The 19966-nt window shown below is 43.4% G+C and overlaps 1 protein-coding gene across 1 annotated transcript in view; it reads left to right on the top strand.

Moving 5' to 3' along the window:
- Positions 1-14041: 14041 nt before the first annotated feature.
- The window catches only part of LOC132575193 (ras-related protein Rab-2A), a 71718-nt gene continuing 65793 nt past the window's right edge, over positions 14042-19966 (top strand). Inside the window, exon 1 of the mRNA XM_060243742.1 lies at positions 14042-14595. Within this exon, the coding sequence (XP_060099725.1) occupies positions 14550-14595 (46 nt within the window). The 5' untranslated portion in view covers positions 14042-14549. The remainder of the gene's footprint in view (positions 14596-19966) is intronic.

The following is a 19966-nucleotide window of genomic DNA, read 5'->3' as shown; positions in this document are numbered from 1 at the left end:
TCCCCTCCCACACAATCTCAGAGAAGAAGCAGCCATGGTTTCAGGAAGCACATGGGAAAGAGGGTAAGTAGTTTTTCAGAATACACTGCAATATATTTGGGAAGTTTGGGAAGGGAGAGCCTAATTATTTATATATATATGTATGTGTGTGTGTGTGTATATATATATATGTATGTGTGTGTGTGTATATATATATATATATATATATATATATATATATATATATATATATATATATATACACACACACACACACATACATATATGTATGTGTGTGTGTGTGTGTGTATATATATATATATATATATATATATATATATATATATATATATATAAAATAAATAATTAGGCTCTCCCTTCCCAAACTTTTTTTAAAACATGGAAAGAAAAGGTCCCCAGTGCAAGCACTAGTTGTTTCCAACTCTGGGGTGACGTTGCTTTCATAACGTTTTCACGGCAGACTTTTTACGAGGTGGTTAGCCATTGCATTCCCCAGTCATCTACACTTCCCCCCCCCCAGCAAGCTGGGTACACATTTTACCGACCTCGGAAGGATAGAAGGCTGAGTCAACCTCGAGCCGGCTACCTGAAAACCCAGCTTCCACCGGGGCTCGAACTCAGGTCGTGAGCAGAGCTTAGGACTGCAGTACTTTTGACTTAGTACTTAGTACTGCAGAAAGCTTTTGGATTCACAAGTTACAAACAGTGACTCCAAAAGGCCTCAATACCAATATATATTTCTCACCATACTTATAGAATGAAATATAAGAGTTTGTGTTACTTTTACTGGAAGCTAGGCCCACACACCTGAAACCAATTAGCACAACTATGCAACCTACATAGAGCAGGCCATAACGGGATGAATCAAGAATCTCTGAGATGGGAAATGTTAGGCTATTGCAGGCTGAGTTTGCATAAGAATTTTATTCTCATTGGGGTAAGTGCACAATAGAATTTGATGTTTTTCATTTTGTTTGTTTTTAAGGCTGCATATCTGTTTTGTATGGTTTTCATTTTTAATACAGTTTCATTTAAGATCAAGCAGAAAGACATACAGTTGAAGAAGTCTGATACATGGTACAGCCAGGAGGCTAGGGTTGCCAAGTCCAATTCAAGAAATATCAGGAGACATTGGGGGTGGAATCACGAGCAAGGTTGGAACAAGTACAATTGAACTCCAAAGGGAGTTCTGGCCATCACATTGAAAGGGACTGCACACCTTTCCAATGCCTTTCCTCCATTAGAAATAATGAAGGATAGGGTCACTTTCTTTGGGGGCTCATAGAATTGACCCCCCCGGTACAATCCTTTTGAAAGGCATCAGATGCTGTGCTGCAAATTTGGTGCCTCTGCCTCAAAGAACATCCCCCCCCAGAGCCCCAGATACCTGTGGATCAATTTCCCATTATTCCCTATGGGAATCATTCTCCATAGGGAATAATGGAATGCCCAGTAGACATTCCCCCCCTTGCTTTCTAAAGTGGGGGAAGGGCCTCCAAACAGGGGAATCCCTGCCCCCTCCCTCCCTCTCACACACTCACACATTTACTGGGTCTGGTTCTTCCACAACTTTATTTGCTTTGAAAACAAAAGTAAAACAAATGGGTCTGTGCTCTGACAAAACTGCTGCTGACCCTTCCCCATGAAGCACTTCCTGTTTCCTGCTCAACTTTAAAGGCACACATTTTAAAAATGGACCTGTTTGCAGGTTTCTAAACCTTACAGAGCTATAGAGGTACATGGTGACTGTGGGGGTGGGGCTTCCCCCCACTGGCCAGCTGGCTGGGGGTGGGGGGAAGCCTGTAAAACCGGGGGATCCCCCACTGGGACCTGGGGGTTGGGAAACCTACAGGAGGCATGTCCTGTTTTCATCTGCTTTGAGTCATTTGCCAACTGCTTGGTATGAGAATTAAGAATCAGATTGCTGCACTGCCAATTGCTGATTTATTTTCTGCCTCTACGAGCAAGTACTAGCAAGTATATATTGTCACTGTACATTTGAGCTACATTGCTTACTGCTTTGATTCACTTGGAGATATTTGGCAGCTGTTTATCATAAGGAAGAACCAGTGGCTGTGTTGCCCACCCTCTTTGCATTATTAAGCTGTGCCTTGCCAGAGGCACAAGCCAAAGGGCGAGAGCTAAAGGGCTCTTGGCCTGTGGCTCTTAGCCTGGGGGCTCTGTAAGGACCAGGAACCCAGATCTCTATTTCCTTGTGTGCCCAATAAGGTAAGTAGACTCTCCAGGCGGGGAGCCACATAAACAGGGTTTAAAAAGAGACTGCATATTTTTAAAAAAGCTATCATGAAGGTAGAATGCCAGCAGGGGGGTGGGGGCTTTCCAGAGTTTTGCATTGAGTGTCAGATGTATGACTATCTGCCCACAGGACAGAAGTCTTGGGTGTGTGCTTGATGCAAGGAGCTCCTGGTCCTCAGGGACCAAGTTCGTACCCTTGATGCTAAGGTGACTGACCTGGAGAAGCAGAGACAGTCAGTTAGGCACTCACGGAAGACTCTCGGGGATGTGTTAGTTGAGCCCTGATCTGAACATCACAGCCCCGTTGCTGCCAGGGAGTGTGAGGATCAAGAGGGAACGGAGCACCGGGCTGAGGATAAGGGGAATGCGCCCTCAGAAGGGACCTCTTCTTCAGTTGGTGAACGGGAATCCTTTTGCGCCAAGGAACCATCCTTGGGCAGGGAGAGAGGGAGGGTCTTGGTAGTTGGTGATTTGATCCTTAGGCAAGTAGACAGCTGGGTGGCAAAACCCCGTACTGACCATATGGTGACTTGCCTGCCTGGTGCGAAGGTAGCGGACATTATGCGTGTAGTAGATAGGCTGACAGTGCTGGGGAGGAGCCGGTGGTCGTGGTGCATGTTGGCACCAACGATGTGGGGAAATGCAGTCGTGAAGTCCTGGAGGAAAAATTTAGGCTGCTAGGTGGGAGACTTAAGGCCAGGACCTCCAAGGTAGCCTTCTTGGAAGTGCTACCTGTTCCACGTGCAGGGCTGGAGAGACAGGCACAAATTAGAAGTCTCAATGTGTGGATGAGATGATGGTGCAAGGAGGAAGGGTTTAAGTTTGTTAGGCACTGGGATGCTTTCTGGAACAAGCGGGAGCTGTACAAAAAAGACGGTCTCCACTTGTCCCCGGATGGAACCAGGCTGCTGGCGCTTAAAATCAAAAAGGTGGCAGAGCAGTTTTTAAACTAAATCTAGGGGGAAAGCGACAGGAGATGAAATGTCTCTGGTTCGAGAAGACTCATCTCAAAGAGATGAAGGGTTAGCTGATACTTTTCTACCGGGTAATGGAACAGAGTTGTCCACTGAGACGGTGACAAACAGAATGGACTGCCTGCCAGAGTCTCGAGGTGGCAGGAGGAAGGTGGCGGGCCTATCTTGTCTAGGAAATTATAGATGCTTATACCCAAATGCTAGAAGTCTTCGAAGTAAAATTGGTGAGTTGGAATGTTTAGTGTTGAGAGAAAACATAGACATTGTGGGAATTTCAGAAACTTGGTGGAATGAGGAGAATCAGTGGGACACGGTGATTCCTGGATATAAGTTATACCGGAAGGATAGGGAGGGAAGGGTTGGAGGTGGGGTGGCTCTGTATGTCAGAGAGGGCATACGGTCCAGTAAGACTGAGGTCAGAGAATTAGACTCCCTTATAGAAATGCTTTGGGTTGAAATAGAGGGCCCAAAAGGCAATTTAACTATGGGAGTTTGTTATCGCCCACCAAATCAAAAGACAGAGGACGACTATAATATGATGGAAGGCTTAAAGATGGTGGCTAGATGAAAAAAATGTGTCGTCATAGGTGATTTTAACTACCCGTAGATTGATTGGGTCAATATGTGTTCTGGTCGAGAGAAAGAGACTGAGTTTCTAGATGCTCTCAATGACTGTGCTATGGAGCAAATGGTCACAGAACCTACCAGGGGTAGGGCGATCCTGGATTTGGTCCTAAGTAATGCCCAAGACCTGGTGAGAGATGTAAAAGTGATCGCACCGCTTGGGAGTAGTGATCATAACGTTATTGATTTCACCATTTGTATAAATAGGGAGTTGCCCCAAAAGACCAGCACAACCACGTTTAACTTTAAAAGGGGTAAATTCTCTGAGATGCGGAGGCATGTGAAGAGGAAACTGAAAGGAAAGGTAAATACAGTCAAAACCCTTGGGGAAGCTTGGATGCTATTTAAAACTACAACCCTAGAAGCTCAGATAAAATATATACCACAAGTCAGGAAAGGTACAAACAGGTATAAGAGAAGGTCTGCATGGTTAACAAACAAAGTAATGGAAGCTGTAAAAGGTAAGAAGGACTCCTTTAAGTGGTGGAAAGCTAGTCCAAGTGAAATTAATGAAAGGGAACACAGGCAATGGCAAATCAAATGCAAGACTGTGATCAGGCAGGCAAAAAGGGACTATGAGGAGCATATTGCAAAAAACATAAAGACCAACAATAAACATTTCTTCAAATATATTAGAAGCAGGAAACCAGCCAGGGAGGCAGTGGGGCCCTTGGATGACCATGAGGTAAAAGGATTACTGAAGGAGGATAGGGAAATGGCTGAGAAGCTGAATGAATTTTTTGCCTCCATCTTCACTGTGGAAGATGAGAAGTGTTTGCCTGCTCCGGAACCACTTCTATAGGAAGGGGTGTTGAAAGACCTGAGCCAGACTGAGGTGACAAGAGAGGAAGTCCTACAACTGCTGGATGAATTAAAAACTAATAAGTCACCAGGTCCGGGTGGCATACATCCAAGAGTTCTGAAAGAACTCAAAGTTGAACTTGTGGATCTCCTGACAAAAATATGTAATATTTCATTGAAATCTGCCTCCGTTCCTGAGGACTGGAAGGTAGCAAATGTCACCCCCATCTTTAAAAAGGGTTCCAGAGGAGATCCGGCTAACTATAGGTCAGTCTGACTTCAATACTGGTAAAGTTGGTAGAAACCATTATCAAGGACAGAATGAGTAGGCACATTGATGAACACGAGTTATTGAGGAAGACTCAGCATGGGTTCTGTAAGGGAAGATCTTGCCTCACTAACCTGTTACAGTTCTTTGAGGGGGTGAACAAACATGTGGACAAAGGAGACACGATAGATATTGTTTACCTTGACTTCCAGAAAGCTTTTGATAAACTTCCTCATCAAAGGCTCCTTAGTAAGCTCGAGAGTCATGGAGTAAAAGGACAGGTCCTCTTGTGGATCAAAAACTGGCTAATTAATAGGAAGCAGAGTGAGTATAAATGGGCAGTCTTCGCAGTGGAGGACGGTAAGCAGTGGAGTGCCACAGGGCTCAGTATTGGGTCCCATGCTCTTTAACTTGTTCATAAATGATTTGGAGTTGAGAGTAAGCAGTGAAGTGGTCAAGTTTGCGGATGACACTAAATTGTTCAGGGTGGTAAGAACCAGAGAGGATTGTGAGGAACTCTAAAGGGATCTGTTGAGGCTGGGACTCGACAGTGTGTGGCTGCAATAAAAAAGGCCAACACTATTCTGGGGATTATTGGGAAGGGAATTGAAAACAAATCAGCTAGTATAATAATGCTCCTGTATAAATCGATGGTGCGGTCTCATTTGGAATACTGTGTGCAATTCTGGTCACCACACCTCAAAAAGGATAATATAGCATTGGGAAAAGTGCAGAAAAGGGCAACTGGAATGATTACAGGTTTGGAACACTTTCCCTATGAAGAAAGGTTAAAACGCTTGGGGCTCTTTAGCTTGGAGAAACGTCGACTGCGGGGTGACATGATAGAGGTTTACAAGATAATGCATGGGATGGAGAACGTAGAGAAAGAAGTCCTTTTCTCCCTTTCTCACAATACAAGAACTCGTGGGCATTCGATGAAATCGCTGAACAGTCGGGTTAGAACAGAAAAAAGGAAGTACTTCTTCACCCAAAGGGTGATTAACATGTGGAATTCACTGCCACAGAAGGTGGTAGCAGCTACAAGCATAGCCAGCTTCAAGAGGGGGTTAGATAAAAATATGGAGCAGAGGTCCATTAGTGGCTATTAGCCACAGTGTGTACATATATATATATATATATATATATATATATATATATATATATATATATATATATATATATATGTGTGTGTGTGTGTGTGTGTATGTGTGTGTACATACATATATATATATATATAATTTTTTGGCCACTGTGTGACACAGAGTGTTGGACTGGATGGGCCATTGGCCTGATCCAACATGGCTTCTGTTATGTTCGTATGTTCATGTTGCAGCACTGTCAGCTATTGAAACAAGTTCTGCCTTTGTGAGCAAGCACATGTTGTTGTGCATTTGATTTTTTTTCTATGCATCTGAGAATCACTATTGAATGAATTATTGAATTCAGTATGGGAGTTGACTCCCACAACTTAGAGACTTTAACTGGGTATGCATATTTGAACACTGATATTGAACTTTTAAAAGGAAAAGATCCTCATAGCTTGGAGCATTATACATGTACTTAACACTCTCGTGTTTTGTATTTGGTATGAAATAGATATTTGTTATGGGTACTTGGTAGATGATCGATTTTCAGTGTACTTTTTTGCTTCTTTCCTTTAACACTAAATACCCATATTTGCTGTTACCTCTGGCAGTGAATTCCATGTGCTAAGAAGCACTTCTTTTAATCAGTTCTAACTCAACTGCTCAGCAATTTCATTGAATGCCTACAAGTTCTTGTATTGTGAGAAAGGGAGAAAAGTACTTCTTTCTCTACCTTCTCTATCCCATGCACAATCTTGTAAACCACTATCATATCACCCCTCAGTTGTCATTTCTCAAAGCTAAAGAACTCCAAGCGCTTTAACCTTTTTTCATAGGAGTGTTCCAACCCTTTAAAAATTCTAGTTGCCCTTTTCTGCACTTTTTCCAATGCTATACCTTTTTTGAGGTGTGGTGACCAGAATTGTACACAGTATTCCAAATGAGGCTGCATCATCAATTTACACAGGAGCATTATTATACTAGCTGATTTGTTTTCAATTCCCTTCCCAATAATCCCCAGAATAGTGTTGGCCTTTTTTATTGCAGCCACACACTGTCGACACTTTCAGTGAGTTGCCAACCATGACTCCAAGATCTCTATCTTGGTCAGTCTCAACCAATTTGGACCCCATCAATGTGTATTTATAGTTAGGATTTTTCGCCCCAATGTACATTATTTTGCACTTGGTAAACCTCATTTGCCACATTGATGCCCACTCGCCCAGCCTTGAGATCCTTTTGGAGTGCCTCACAAATTTCCCTGAAAAATTTAGTGTCATCTGCAAACTTAGCCACTTCACTGCTTACTCCCAACTCCAAATCATTAATGAAGAAGTTAAAAACCAATGGACCCAGTACTGAACCCTGCGATACCCCACTGCCTACCACCCTCCACTGTGAAAACTGCCCTTTTATATTCACTCTCTGTTTCCTATTAATTAGCAAGTTTTTGATCCATGAGAGGACTTGTCCTTTTACCCCATGACTATTGAGCTTACTTAAGCACCTTTGATGAGGAACTTTTATCAAAAACTTTCAGGAAATCAGGTAAAAAATGAGGGTGACATTAGCTACCTTCCAGTCCTCAGGAATGGAAGCCGATTTTAATGAAAGATTACACATTTTTGTCAGGAGATCCACAAGTTCACCTTTGAGTTCTTTCACAACTCTTGGATATATGCCATCTAAGCCTGGTGATTTATCAGTTTTAAAATTGTCTATCAGTTGTATGACCTCCTCTCTCATCACCTCAATATGACTCAGGTCTTTCAATATCCCTCCCAAAATCAGGGGTTCTGGATTTGGCAAGCACTTCTCATCTTCCAGTAAAGACAGAGGCAAAAAATGCATTCAGCTTCTCAGCCATTTCCCTGTCGTTCTTCAGTAATCCTTTTACCTCTTGGTCATTCAAGGGCCCCACTGCCTCCACGAGTGGCTTCCTGCTTCTAATGTATTTGAAGAAATTTTTATTATTGGTCTTTATGTTTTTTGCAATATGCTACTCATAGTCCCTTTTTACCTGACTGATCACAGACTTGTATTTTATTTGCCACAGCCTGTGTTCCCTTTTATTAACTTCACTGAGACTAGCTTTCTGCCACATAAAGAAATCCTTACCTTTTACAGCTTCCATTATTTGTTAACCATGCAAACCTTTTTTCTATACCTATTTGTGCCTTTCCTAAACTGCAGTATATATTTTATCTGAGCTTCTAGGGTTGTAGTTTTAAATAGTCTCCAAGCTTTCCCAAGGGTTTTGACCCTTTGACCCTTTTGATCGGGTTCTCTCCTCGATGTTATTTAACATCTATATGCGTCCCCTTGCCCAGATCGCTTGAAGGTATGGGCTGGGTTGCCATCAGTATGCTGACGACACCCAGCTCTATCTGCTTATGGACGACCGACCGGTCTGCGCCCCAGAAAATCTAGACCGGGCGCTACAGGCTGTGGTTGGGTGGCTCAGACTGAGCGGGCTGAGGTTAAATCCAGCGAAGACAGAGGTCCTTTGCTTGGGTCGTCGGGCTCTGGGGAGGGAAATCCCCCTGCCAGCTTTTGACGGTGTGCCGTTGATAGCGGCGAACAGGGTCAAAAGCTTGGGGGTGCTATTGGAGCCCTCCTTAATGATGGAGGCTCAGATAGCAGCCACTGCCAAGTCTGCATTTTTTCATCTTAGGCGGGCAAGGCAGCTGGCCCCCTTCCTGGAGCATGACGATCTAGCAACAGTGATCCATGCCACGGTCACCTCGAGGTTGGACTACTGCAATGCTCTCTACATGGGGCTGCCTTTGTGTCGAACTCGGAAGTTGCAGCTAGTACAGAATGCCGCGGCCCGGCTGCTGTTGGGGCTTCCAAGAAGGGAGCACATCCGGCCGGGGCTCCGGGATCTGCACTGGTTGCCAATAACTTACCGAGTCCGGTACAAGGTGCTGATTATTACTTTTAAAGCCCTATATGGCCTAGGACCTGCCTACCTGAAGGACCATCTCTCCCCACATGTTCCCCAGAGAGTACTGAGATTGGGAACTCAAAATCTCCTCGTTATCCCCGGGCCAAAAGAAGCCCGCTTAAAATCTACCAGGGACAGGGCCTTCTCTGTTATGGCCCCTTCCTGGTGGAACCAGCTGCCGGAAGAGATGAGGGCTCTGCGGGACCTTGCTCAGTTCCGCAGGGCCTGTAAGACAACCCTCTTCCGGCTGGCTTATAACTAACCGGCACAAGAAATTAAGTGTGGTTCTATTAGACTTCTGTTGCTCTTAATGTTTTAAATATTTTAACTGTATTAAATACCTAAACTTAATTTATGTGGGATTTTATGCTGTAAGCCGCCCTGAGCCACTTGGTGGGAAGGGTGGGATATAAATCATAAAATAAATAAATAAATAAATAAGCTTTCCTTTCAGTTTCCTCTTCACATGCCCCCTCATCTCATAGAAGTTACCCATTTTTAAAGTTGAAAGTGGTTGTGTTGGTCTTATTGGGCAACTCTGTATTCATACAAATGTTGAACTTAATAACATTATGGTCACCAGGGGTCATTTTGTAGAAAAATAGGTGGTAGAACTCATGCAGGGATTGTTATGCAGCTGTACCTACTATTCAAAGAACAAGATGGGGAGGAGGAGGGGGAACCCTAAAAAGGTTCAGGAGCTGCGCTCCTGCGAGCTCCTGCTGAATCCAAGGCCTGATGGTCACTGTTTCCAAGAGGTGCATGCAGTCCATGCAGAATATAATAATAAAGGTGACCTAGTGGTAACAATGATAACAGGTTCTGGCCCCTTATGGGCAAGCTAGCTAATAATAACTATGTTTTGCTGACGCTTTATCAAAGTATGAACCAGTTTTCTGAAAAATGACTAAACTGTTTTGCATAACAGATCAGGCAAATATTTCAAAGCACTGTTGCTGCAATTATTTTCACATCTGGCAAATGCTCAATGCTATCAATGCTTTCATGAACCACAAACAACTGGCAAGCTTTTAATGTAATAATAAATCTTGGTAGTTATATATTTGAATGGTTTATTTATATGACAATTTTTATATGAAGTATTAAGAATATTATCTTTTGTATGATTTTTATTACAACAAACTTATGTTAAAATTATATACAAAGTTACTGAAAGATTATTCATGTTTTATTATATAATTGATAAGATAGGATAAAAATGAAAACATGAGAAAATAGCAGAATAACTTGAATAGGTTGTAGTGGTTTCCAAAGCTACTATGTCTTATATAGAGAACAAAGATTGTCCTTAACATCTGCAAAATTTGCCCTCTGTATTGTTTTTATAATTCTATTTTCCTTTCTTTCCCCCCATTCTGTTTTTAAATTCTGTATCCCCATAAAAAGACAAAAATAAAATTTTAAAAAGCTCTCACGAACTAAGCCACAAAGAATTTGTCATGAATTTTGCCGTTTGTGGTACATCTGCCGAAGTTCATGATGGGTATACTGCCCCAAACTTCCATGATCTTTTAAAGCAGCCCATGGCAGTTCATGTGTAGACCAGAAAGCAGAGGTTTAAGGAGATTCCGAGCTTGAGGATTCACAAAGAATCCTGCTTTCTGTTCCCCGTGAAAGCTGAAAATAACAGCTGAGCAGTGGGGAGCAGCCAGCTTCCTGCCACTCAGCTTTTGGGGGGCTGTCTTATGCAGTCCCTTTAATTTAACCCTAACTCAATCAAGTAAACCTCTCAAAAGAATATTTTCAATATTGTATTGCAGATAAGGAAAACACTTTCTCACAATGCTGACAAAGGCTTTCCCCCCACCCCAAATTAACCCATATCTGGTGACAAAGGATTTTCATCAATCACTTGTCCCCATGCCAACATCTTTTTTCTCCCCTTTTGTGGCAAAAGGTCTAGTTATTGGTAGCTGATTTGGGATACATCCAGTTACCAGAGTTGCACAGCTGGACTCTCTCCTTCACCTGCTGTGTTATTAGTTGCCAGGTCTTTATTGGAAAATACCTTGAAACTTTGGGGGTAGATCTGAAAGAAGGTGGGGTTTGAGGAGGGGAGGGGCCTTAGCATGGTACAATGCCATAGAGCCCACCCTTCAAAGCAGCCATGTTCTCCAGGGGAGCTGATCTCTGCCAGCTGGAGATCAGTTGTAAAAGCAGATCTCCAGGCCCCACCTGGAGGCTGACAACTCTATTTGTTGTGCTTTCTCTTTCCTGAAGCTGCCTAACTGTTGCAGGGGTGGCCAATGGTAGCTCTCCAGATGTTTTTTGCCTACATCAGCCCCAGCCATTGGCCATGCTGGCTGGAGCTGATGGGAGTTGTAGGCAAAAAACATCTGGAAAGCTACCGTTAGCCACCCCTGGTCTATGGGAACAGGCTTGTATGTTTTTGGTTGCCCTTCCTTTTTTAGTCTTCCACCCTATAGGCAGGCAGTTAGCTTGGTTTTCTTTTTCCATTCTGTAAAACTGCCATTTGCTTTGCAAAAACTTTAATCTTAGAAAGGCTCTTATTAAGGCATATTTGGATATTCTACCATTAGAGGTATCAGAATGTCAGTATAATGGGATTTCTTTCAATTAGTTTTGTTGTAATTACAGGCAGATTGATATGGCTTATGTGATACTCCAGTGTCCTAGATATGCTTCAGAACTTTAAATATTCCTCAATTTTAAGGAAAGTCAGTTCAGGCTAATGTAATATAATTGTTGGCAAATATAGGCAAATTTGTTACTTTTAAGATGTCAAGATTAATTGCATTTGTTATGAAAATAAATGGAGAAATTGGTCAAAAAATATGGCTGATTGTTAATGGCACCATCATAGGTCATTTGATATTTACATGAAATATTTGGTATTCAATATCTGTTACTAGTTGATACAAGACAGATTTTTTTTTGTAAAATCTGCACTATGCACACTGCCACTCAGCAGAAGGGTGGTGGGGAAATGGTGGCGAGATAGCTGTCACCAAACTTCTGGTGCAAACCCAGAAGTGTCATCATTGCCACAGTGCAATGCATAGGATTCCCCGGAAATGGTATGATTTTACTATACTAAAATCATAAGAGTCTCAGGGAAACCCTAGTGCACTGAGCTGATGTGCTGGAAGTGGCATTGTGTATTTGCATGTCCTCACCCACCTCTGGCTAGTTGCCAGTGCTCAGATGGCAATCTTGTCTGGTGTCAGTCTCATGCCTACATTAACAATAAGGTCAGCATTAGAAAACACACATTCTGTAGATGCAAGGAGTCTTTTCACAAGCCTTGGTAAATGGTTAGCAATTTACAGCAATATATACATTTTTTTTAAAAAAAAACCTTCTTGTTTTACACCCCTAAAATACCATCTGTGGATTGGTGTTAAAGGTGGCTATGAAAAATAGGGCTCCCAGCCTCCGGACAGTAGCTGGAGACCTCCTGAGATTACAACCGATCTCCAGAAATCAGTTCACCTGGAGAAAATGGCTGTTTTGGAAGGTGAACTCCATGGCATTATATCCCATTGATAAAGCCCCTCCCCAAACCCTGCCATCTTTAGGCTCCACCCCCAAAATCTCCAAGTATTTCAGAACCCAGTGCTGGCAACCCTAGGTGAAGACCATTGACAGGCTACCCATATGCTCTGATGTGGTATGGAAGGTGGCTTCTTGGGCACTGCTCTAGGACAGCATGGACACTTTAAAGTCAACAGATGAACTGGGCCACTGTTTGAGCATCCCTAAGAATAAGCAATAGCTTAATTCTATCAGTACATGCCTGAAGAGACCTTCCCATTTTCAGTCCTTCTCAGTCTTTTCCCAATATGGTCTGCAAATATTTATGTAAGGGACTTCTTGTATTCCTCTCAGTCATATATTCAGAGACAGGTAGCTACAAACAAAACATAGATTTTACCATCAATAAAACAATAGTAACAACTCACATTGGCAGGGCCTCAGAGCTTAATTTTATTTCCTGGGTACACTTTTATGAGAGCAAATGATCTTTCAGCTACCCCAATGCAATACGTTTCAGGACTTTAGAGGGCACCAGCGCCTTGTACTGGGAAACAAATGACAGCAATTGCATTTTTTAAAAAGATGTAGGGTTGCAAAAACTCTGAACTGGGAAATTCCTGGAGATTTGGAGGTGGAGCCTTAGGAGAGCAGGATTTGAGGAAGGACCTCAGCTGGGTATAATGACATAGTGCACAGGTGTCAAACTTATTTATTATGAGGGCTGGATCTTAAATCAATGTCACTTTGTCAGGTTGGGCAATGTGTGCCATAAAATGTAGTGCCAGCCAGATACTGGAGGTATAACTTCATAAAGGACTCAGGCAAACCCAATTATTATTTTTACCCCCAATACAAACATGCTTAAAACATTAACACTCTTACAATATTCCTTTTCGGTATCTCCCTGATGTCCATCCTCTCACCATCATTGCCTAGTATGCATTGGCACTGCAACAGTATACAGGGACATAATGCACAGCCTCTGTCATGTGGCAATAAAGGTAATGACCAGTTACTTTGCAGGCTGTATAAGAGCCCTGTTTGACACCACTGCCATAGAATCCACCTTCTAAAGCAGCCATTTTTGCCAGGGGAAGTTAGCTCAGTATGGAGAGGAGCTGTAATTCTGAGGGATCTCAAAGCCCCACCTGGAGGATTGTAACCCTAATTATCCATCAGGTATATTCAGAGCTTTTTGCATTTACACAAGTTTCCAAATTATGTTCTGAAGCATCAAATTTACTGGAGTAATCCGAACTGGATGTGGTCAGTATACGGATAATTGCCAAGTGCGCCAACGAAAGGCAGTATTCTCAGTTTCTCAGCTACTGCTCGAAAAAGCTAAACCGGCCTAGTTGGAGGGGATTCTGCGTATGTCAGTGTTAAATCAGCTAACAGTTGCCTAGCTGTAAAGAGGAGTGGCCGTGAAGTAAGGCCTTGAATGTTATGTGGGCCAATTCTGGTCCTATTTATACTTCGGAGCAGATAAATCTGGAGCTCTCACCCCGAGGAGCCTTTGACCAAAGCCACAGAAGAACTGAGGATAGACCGTTTGTTCTTCTTTACTTTTTGCGCAACCTAACAGTTCCAGGCCTCGATTCCCCTACCCAAAGGCTGAGCCGGCCGGCACTGAGAAGCCGCCCCTTGTATCACGAGTAGAGATCCTCCCCTCACCCTCATGCCAAGGAAAGGCACCGGCAGCTTCAGCACTTCCGGGTCGGCGGCGAAGGAGGCTGCGTGACGTTGCCGAAACGTTCGGAAGCCTTGCGCCTGTTATTGTTCCTGCTCCCGCGAGCCGCCTCCACCGCGCGCGCCTCAGGAAGCTTTTTAACGCCTTGAAGGACTCGGAAGGAAAGAAAGGAAAAGGGAGCACGAAGAGGTGTGCACGCGAAGGGCCGGAGTGGGAGGTTGCTGGCGAAGACAGGCGGTGGTTAAAGAAAAAACACACCAGAGGGTCGCTAACGGTTTCGAACCTTCTGCAGCGCGAGCCCTAACACCGAGGGGGCGGGGATAACAGCGCTCGTCACTAAGGAACCAGCAGCCCAAGAGGAAGAGGCGTTGGAGAGTGGAAGGACATGGCCTACGCGTATCTCTTCAAGTATATTATAATCGGGGACACAGGTAAGGAGCCCACCGCGGAGGCCCTGCTTGCGGAATTGGGAGCCTGGCCTGACGAATCAAGCCGCCTGCGCAACGCCCAAGCTCGGCTGCCCCATTTCCGCAGTGTTGGCTGCGCCGACGTGGTGGTGACTCGGCTCGAGAGGGGGAGGTGCTCGGCAGAGGGCTCCGCCCGCGGCCTGGTTCCGGCCTTGCGAGGCCTGCGCTGTGCTCCTTGGAGCTCGCCCGGGGGCGGAGGGGGGACTGTGCGCTTGGGGCAGGCGGGGTATCGTTGACCTCCTTTGCGTGCCTTTGAAGAATCCCCTTGTTCCCGCTAGACATTTCGGTGAAGTGGTGGCAACTCCCAGGATGATGGGCAAGGCCTCATAGCTGGAGCCGCCTTAGGGCCTTAGCCCGAATGCTTGGTCTAGACCAGTTCGGGTCGTGTAGGCCGGCCCATCCCTTCCGCACAAAGGGAGCTGGTGTTGGATCTTAAACATCCCGCAAAAAGATATTTCACTTTTAGTTGGAAGACTCCCAGTTCTTTGATGATTCCTTGTTTACTCATTTATTGTATTTTTCGAGCAACTTATAAATACATTTCCCAGTACGGATCGCTTCCTGCTGCCCTGTCTGTGTTCTTGCTCTCCAAGGGAGTTAGGCCTAGCCATGCCATTCCGATATGCCTACCATCCCATAGGTCATTTATAAATTGCCTCTTCTTGGATTGCATAAAACTTTGGTTGTTCTGCACTATGTAAAACATTCTAAAGAAACGTGTGCTTGCAGATTTTGTGATATCTGTGGCATGTATTCATTTCTTGGCTATTTTTAAATTGTCAAACATCTCCAGTTCAATTTGTCTTTTGGAACAAAAAACTGCAATTATGTTTCTTCCGTGTGAATGTTGATTCAAGTTTTAAAACAGGTATCAGTTCTCTTAACTTATATCTACCCCTTAATAACCAGCCAGACGTATATAATTCCTTTTAACATTTTTTGTTCTTCATTTGTTTTTCGATTTACAAAGTAGATTAAAGAAAGGGAGCCATGACTGAGTGGAAGAGCCCCTGCTTGGAATGCTGAGGGTCACAGGTTCAATTTCTGGCATCTTCCATTAAAAGGATCAGTTAGAAGGTGATGTGAAAGATCAGACTGCCTCTCTGAGTACACAGTACTGACCTTGATGGACCAGTGGTCTGACTTAGTATAAGGCACATTCATATTAGTAGCCTTTATTCTAGATATCTTGTTGGAAACTTTACTGATTCATTTTCTTATTTCTACATTATGTAGTCTTTAAATATTGTCTTTTCTCAGGGATGTTGTATATCCTGTCTTGCTTCCAAGTAAACATGGATGAGAGTATGCTACATATGAATTCTACCTCCAGCTTTTTGCAGACTGTTTTCTCTGATATAAAGCTGAGCCAGACCAACAACTAATACTTGAAGACTTGATTTTTGTTTATTTTAAAAGAAAGCACAAGCCAGCAATCCTGCCTTGAATTAATTAGTTCAGGACTTCAGTCCTGTGTGTGCTAAAGGAATAGGAAGCAATCCCCATTCAGTGAGACATAGATAGCCACATGCTTCATTGTGTGTAGTAAAAATGGTGTCTGGATCTCCAGCCAGCAAATCTCATGTAAATGGGAATTGTGTCCCTTATCTCCCCCCCTCCCCCATAGACAGTGTGTCACAGATGAGAGCCCAGTGTGGTATAGTGGTTAAGAGGGTTAGGCTAGTATCTGGGAAACCTGGGGATTCAAATCCCCACTTGTGCCATGGATGCATGCTGGGTGACCTTAGACTAGTCACACACTCTTAGCCTATCTTATCTCCAGGGTTGTTGAAGGATAAAATGGAGGAGAGGAGAACAATGTAAACTGCTTTGGGTCCCCACTGGGGAGAAAGATGGGGTACAAAACAAATAAATTACTCAGCATAGTATCTGTGGGAAGATGGGCTAGGAAAAAATGTTAATAGACTAGTTTGTTTGGATTGATGGATTCAGTGGGACTTGCTTCCAAGTAAATACACATGGGTTTGGGTATAGAAATCTCATCTCTTCATTGTTGATATAGGTATTTTACATGCCATGATCAGTGTCATGTACAGTATAAGCTTCAGTTCTATAGGTATATATTCCAGAGCGTTAACTGGCATTTTTGTGCCTGTAAATGTAGTAACTCATCAAGAGGAACTGGAAAAATTAGTACAATTTATGTAAGTCATAGATATTCTACTTTGTTGCCAGTTATGCATATTCAGAATAATCCTACATACATTTCGAAGGGTATAACTGTTTAGGATTGAAGTGATCTTGTAGTGACTAGGGCTGCAGTATTCTATTGATCAGGATGTGTAATCATAATAGGCCCATTGAACACAGTGGCGCAATTCCAAACAAACATGAATACAAGCAGTTTGAAAAACTTCAAGCATAGATTAATGCAAGGATGTCCAAACTTGCTTAATGTTAAAGGTGCACAGAATAAATGTCAGATGTTTGAGAGCCACAGGGCATGAATGCGACCAGACTTGCTCTGGCCTGCGAGCTCCCGAGATGCTGACCATGCCCTCGTCCGATTCACTGTGCTGTTATATATTATTACACTTACACACAGAGAGAAAGAGAGCATCGGGCAAGAATAAAAGCAGCCTTGAGCTGCTGGCACAACATCTTATTTGTTTCAGTTTTTAACTGATCTTTGATGGTAACCTGAAGTCCTAGATAACTAGAGCTATTTGTTTCCTAATTTTTTTTTCTTGAATGATGTATTTTGGCAAGCATTCTCTGGCTCCCTCAATTAGAAACAAATGAGAAAGAGAGAGGTGAAGCGAAAAGATGAAAGAGATGGGGGGAGGGGCTGGCTTGGCTTGGAGAAGGATTTAAAGAGACAAATAGCTTCTCCAAGCTGGTCAACAGGGTGGCTAAGGCTTCAAGAGCTGCATAGTATGTGTGAAAGAGCCACATTTGGCTCCTGAGCCACAGTGTGGCCACCCCTGGATTAATGGAAGGCTGAGGAAGAGTTTAGTCATGGTGTTGACTTGAAGCAAAGGACTCTGAATTTTAGAATGGTCTGCTACCACTTACAGAATATAGATACCTTGTTAAGTTGTGTTAAATTGCTGAAAAATGAATAGCTTTCTTTTGAGATTGAAGTATAACTTTTCTTTTTAACTTTAAGAACTACAGAGGGTTGAAGGCTCATTTAACAATCCTCTGGATGAAATGCGTTTGTGACATGTCTCCATGTCACTAAGCATTTTCCAGCACCAAAATTAGATCTTAGATAGAAGAAGTTTACATTTGGCAAGAAATGGTATGTGACTGCTGTTTGACTGTTATACCACAGAGTTCAGTGCAAAGAACCTCTAGGCCAGAGGTGTCAAACTCATTTGTTATAAGGGTTGGATCTTACATAAATGGGACTTCATTGGGCTAGGCCATTTTTGTCATAAAATGTAATGCCAGGTAGTGGAGATAAAAGGACACAGACAAACACAAAGATGCAATGTAGCGCTAGGATGATGCCCCCATACTTCCCCTTTCCCCAGCCTGCTCTAATTGTCAGTTCTCTGAGTCAGTTTAGGACCCAGGGAAAACATGAAATGGCTGGGCATTGCAAGCTCCCTCCCCTCCAAAGTCTACTCATAGTGACTGTAGCTCTCCAGGGTCTTAGGTTGAAGTCTTTCTACTAATAAGCCACAGCCTTGTCCTTTCAACTGGAAGTGCAAGGGGTAGAAGTTGGGACTCTTTGCATGCCAAGCAGAGGCTCTTCAACTGAGCCATGGCCTGGATAGCCCTGGCAAAAACATAATGCTAATTAAGTACTACCCCAAAAAGAATGGAGGGACAAGGGATTATTGATAACCCAGAACTCTAGCAGACCCACCTGGCTCCTACCTTTAGCTCAGTCAATGCAAGAGAAAAGCCTCCACCAAGAAGCACAGTTTCCCTCTCCTCAGCTAGCAAACTTCAACAAATAACTCTAGCAAACTCACCTGGCTCCTTAGCTCAGTGATTACAAGAGAAAAGCCTCCACCAGGAAGCACAACATTTGCAAGCAAGCCCCCTCCCCCTCAGCCAGCAGACTTCAGCAAATATTCCAGCAGACTCACATGGGCACAGGAGAAGCCAGTGAAGACGAGGAAAGTTCGGTAGCCACACCCTCTGCTCTCTGCACTCACAGGCATCTTGGAAGGGTGAGGACAGGCAGAGGCTGGGGCAGGAGAGAAGAGAGCTTAAAGTCCTGGGCAGGCCAGTTCCGTCCCGCAAGCCATATGTTTGACATCCATTCAGTAGACTGATCCTGCATTGAGCAGGGGATTGGACTAGATGGCATGTGTGGCCCCTTCGAATTCTGCGATTCCATGATTGTAATGTTAAGTGAAGCTTGTTTTCTTTTTAAAGAATCTATATTGTTGATACTTCAGGGGAAATAATGCCTTGGACAAAGCTTCCTGTGAGCTACTGAGAGTAGGAATTCAGGGGTTTGGGTTCATGTCTATCCCTGACACCTCTTTTTGGTTACCTGCAGCAAAATATGCTTTATAGGGGCAGAGTAATGTACTGCAGCAATGCCAGGTGGTGGCTTGTGCTTTGATATGCCACATTCCATTCTCCTATTAGACAGGAGTAATTATCAAGCATGTCTGTACAGTATAGTACAGGGGTGGCCAACGGTAGCTCTCCAGATGTTTTTTGCCTACAACTCCCATCAGCCCCAGCCAGCATGGCCAATGACTGGAGCTGATGGGAGTTGTAGGCAAAAAACATCTGGAGAGCTACCATTGGCCACCTCTGGTATAGTACATCCTCTTATTATTCCAACTGCCAAGTGATCCACAGAACCATTGTAGATTATCTGAAAAATAGCTTGTCTGCCTCCTGAAACAAGCAATTCCCACTGCTGTTGGCTGTTACATCTGTTGTCTGAAGTTAAACATCCTATCAGAGTTTGCACCACGTTCTTCAAATTGAGTTTCAGCTCTTAGCAAGTGCCTTGCTGCTTGTTTGCCCTTACAAATAAGATCAGAAGATTCACACAAATCTGAAACAAGCTTTCCTACTTCGATATTGTTGTGTTTCTTAAATTGAGTGCAGAAGGCATGAAACCATCTATTAAAATGCATTTCACTCAGTCTGAAAGAGGGAACATTTCATATGGGTTTTAAAGACTTCCAACATTTCTCTGTTAGGAAGTGGTGAAGTTTTTTGGCAGAGGGTCAGGGAAGGAGCTTCATTTTGACATGCTTCCCCCTCCCCCTTCATGTGTTTTTGTGCTTCCTGCTTGTAAATAGCTAGTTTGTAACATGTGGACTAGGCAAACTGTAGTCTTCACAAGCCAAAGTATATTTGGAATATAGAATTGCAAATCAAACCAGCAACT

The sequence above is a fragment of the Heteronotia binoei genome, chromosome 7, assembly GCF_032191835.1.
Source record: "Heteronotia binoei isolate CCM8104 ecotype False Entrance Well chromosome 7, APGP_CSIRO_Hbin_v1, whole genome shotgun sequence".
Classification (NCBI taxonomy): domain Eukaryota; kingdom Metazoa; phylum Chordata; class Lepidosauria; order Squamata; family Gekkonidae; genus Heteronotia; species Heteronotia binoei.
The sequence above is the reverse complement of the archived record's forward strand: the minus strand, read 5'-3'. Positions and strand labels throughout refer to the sequence as shown.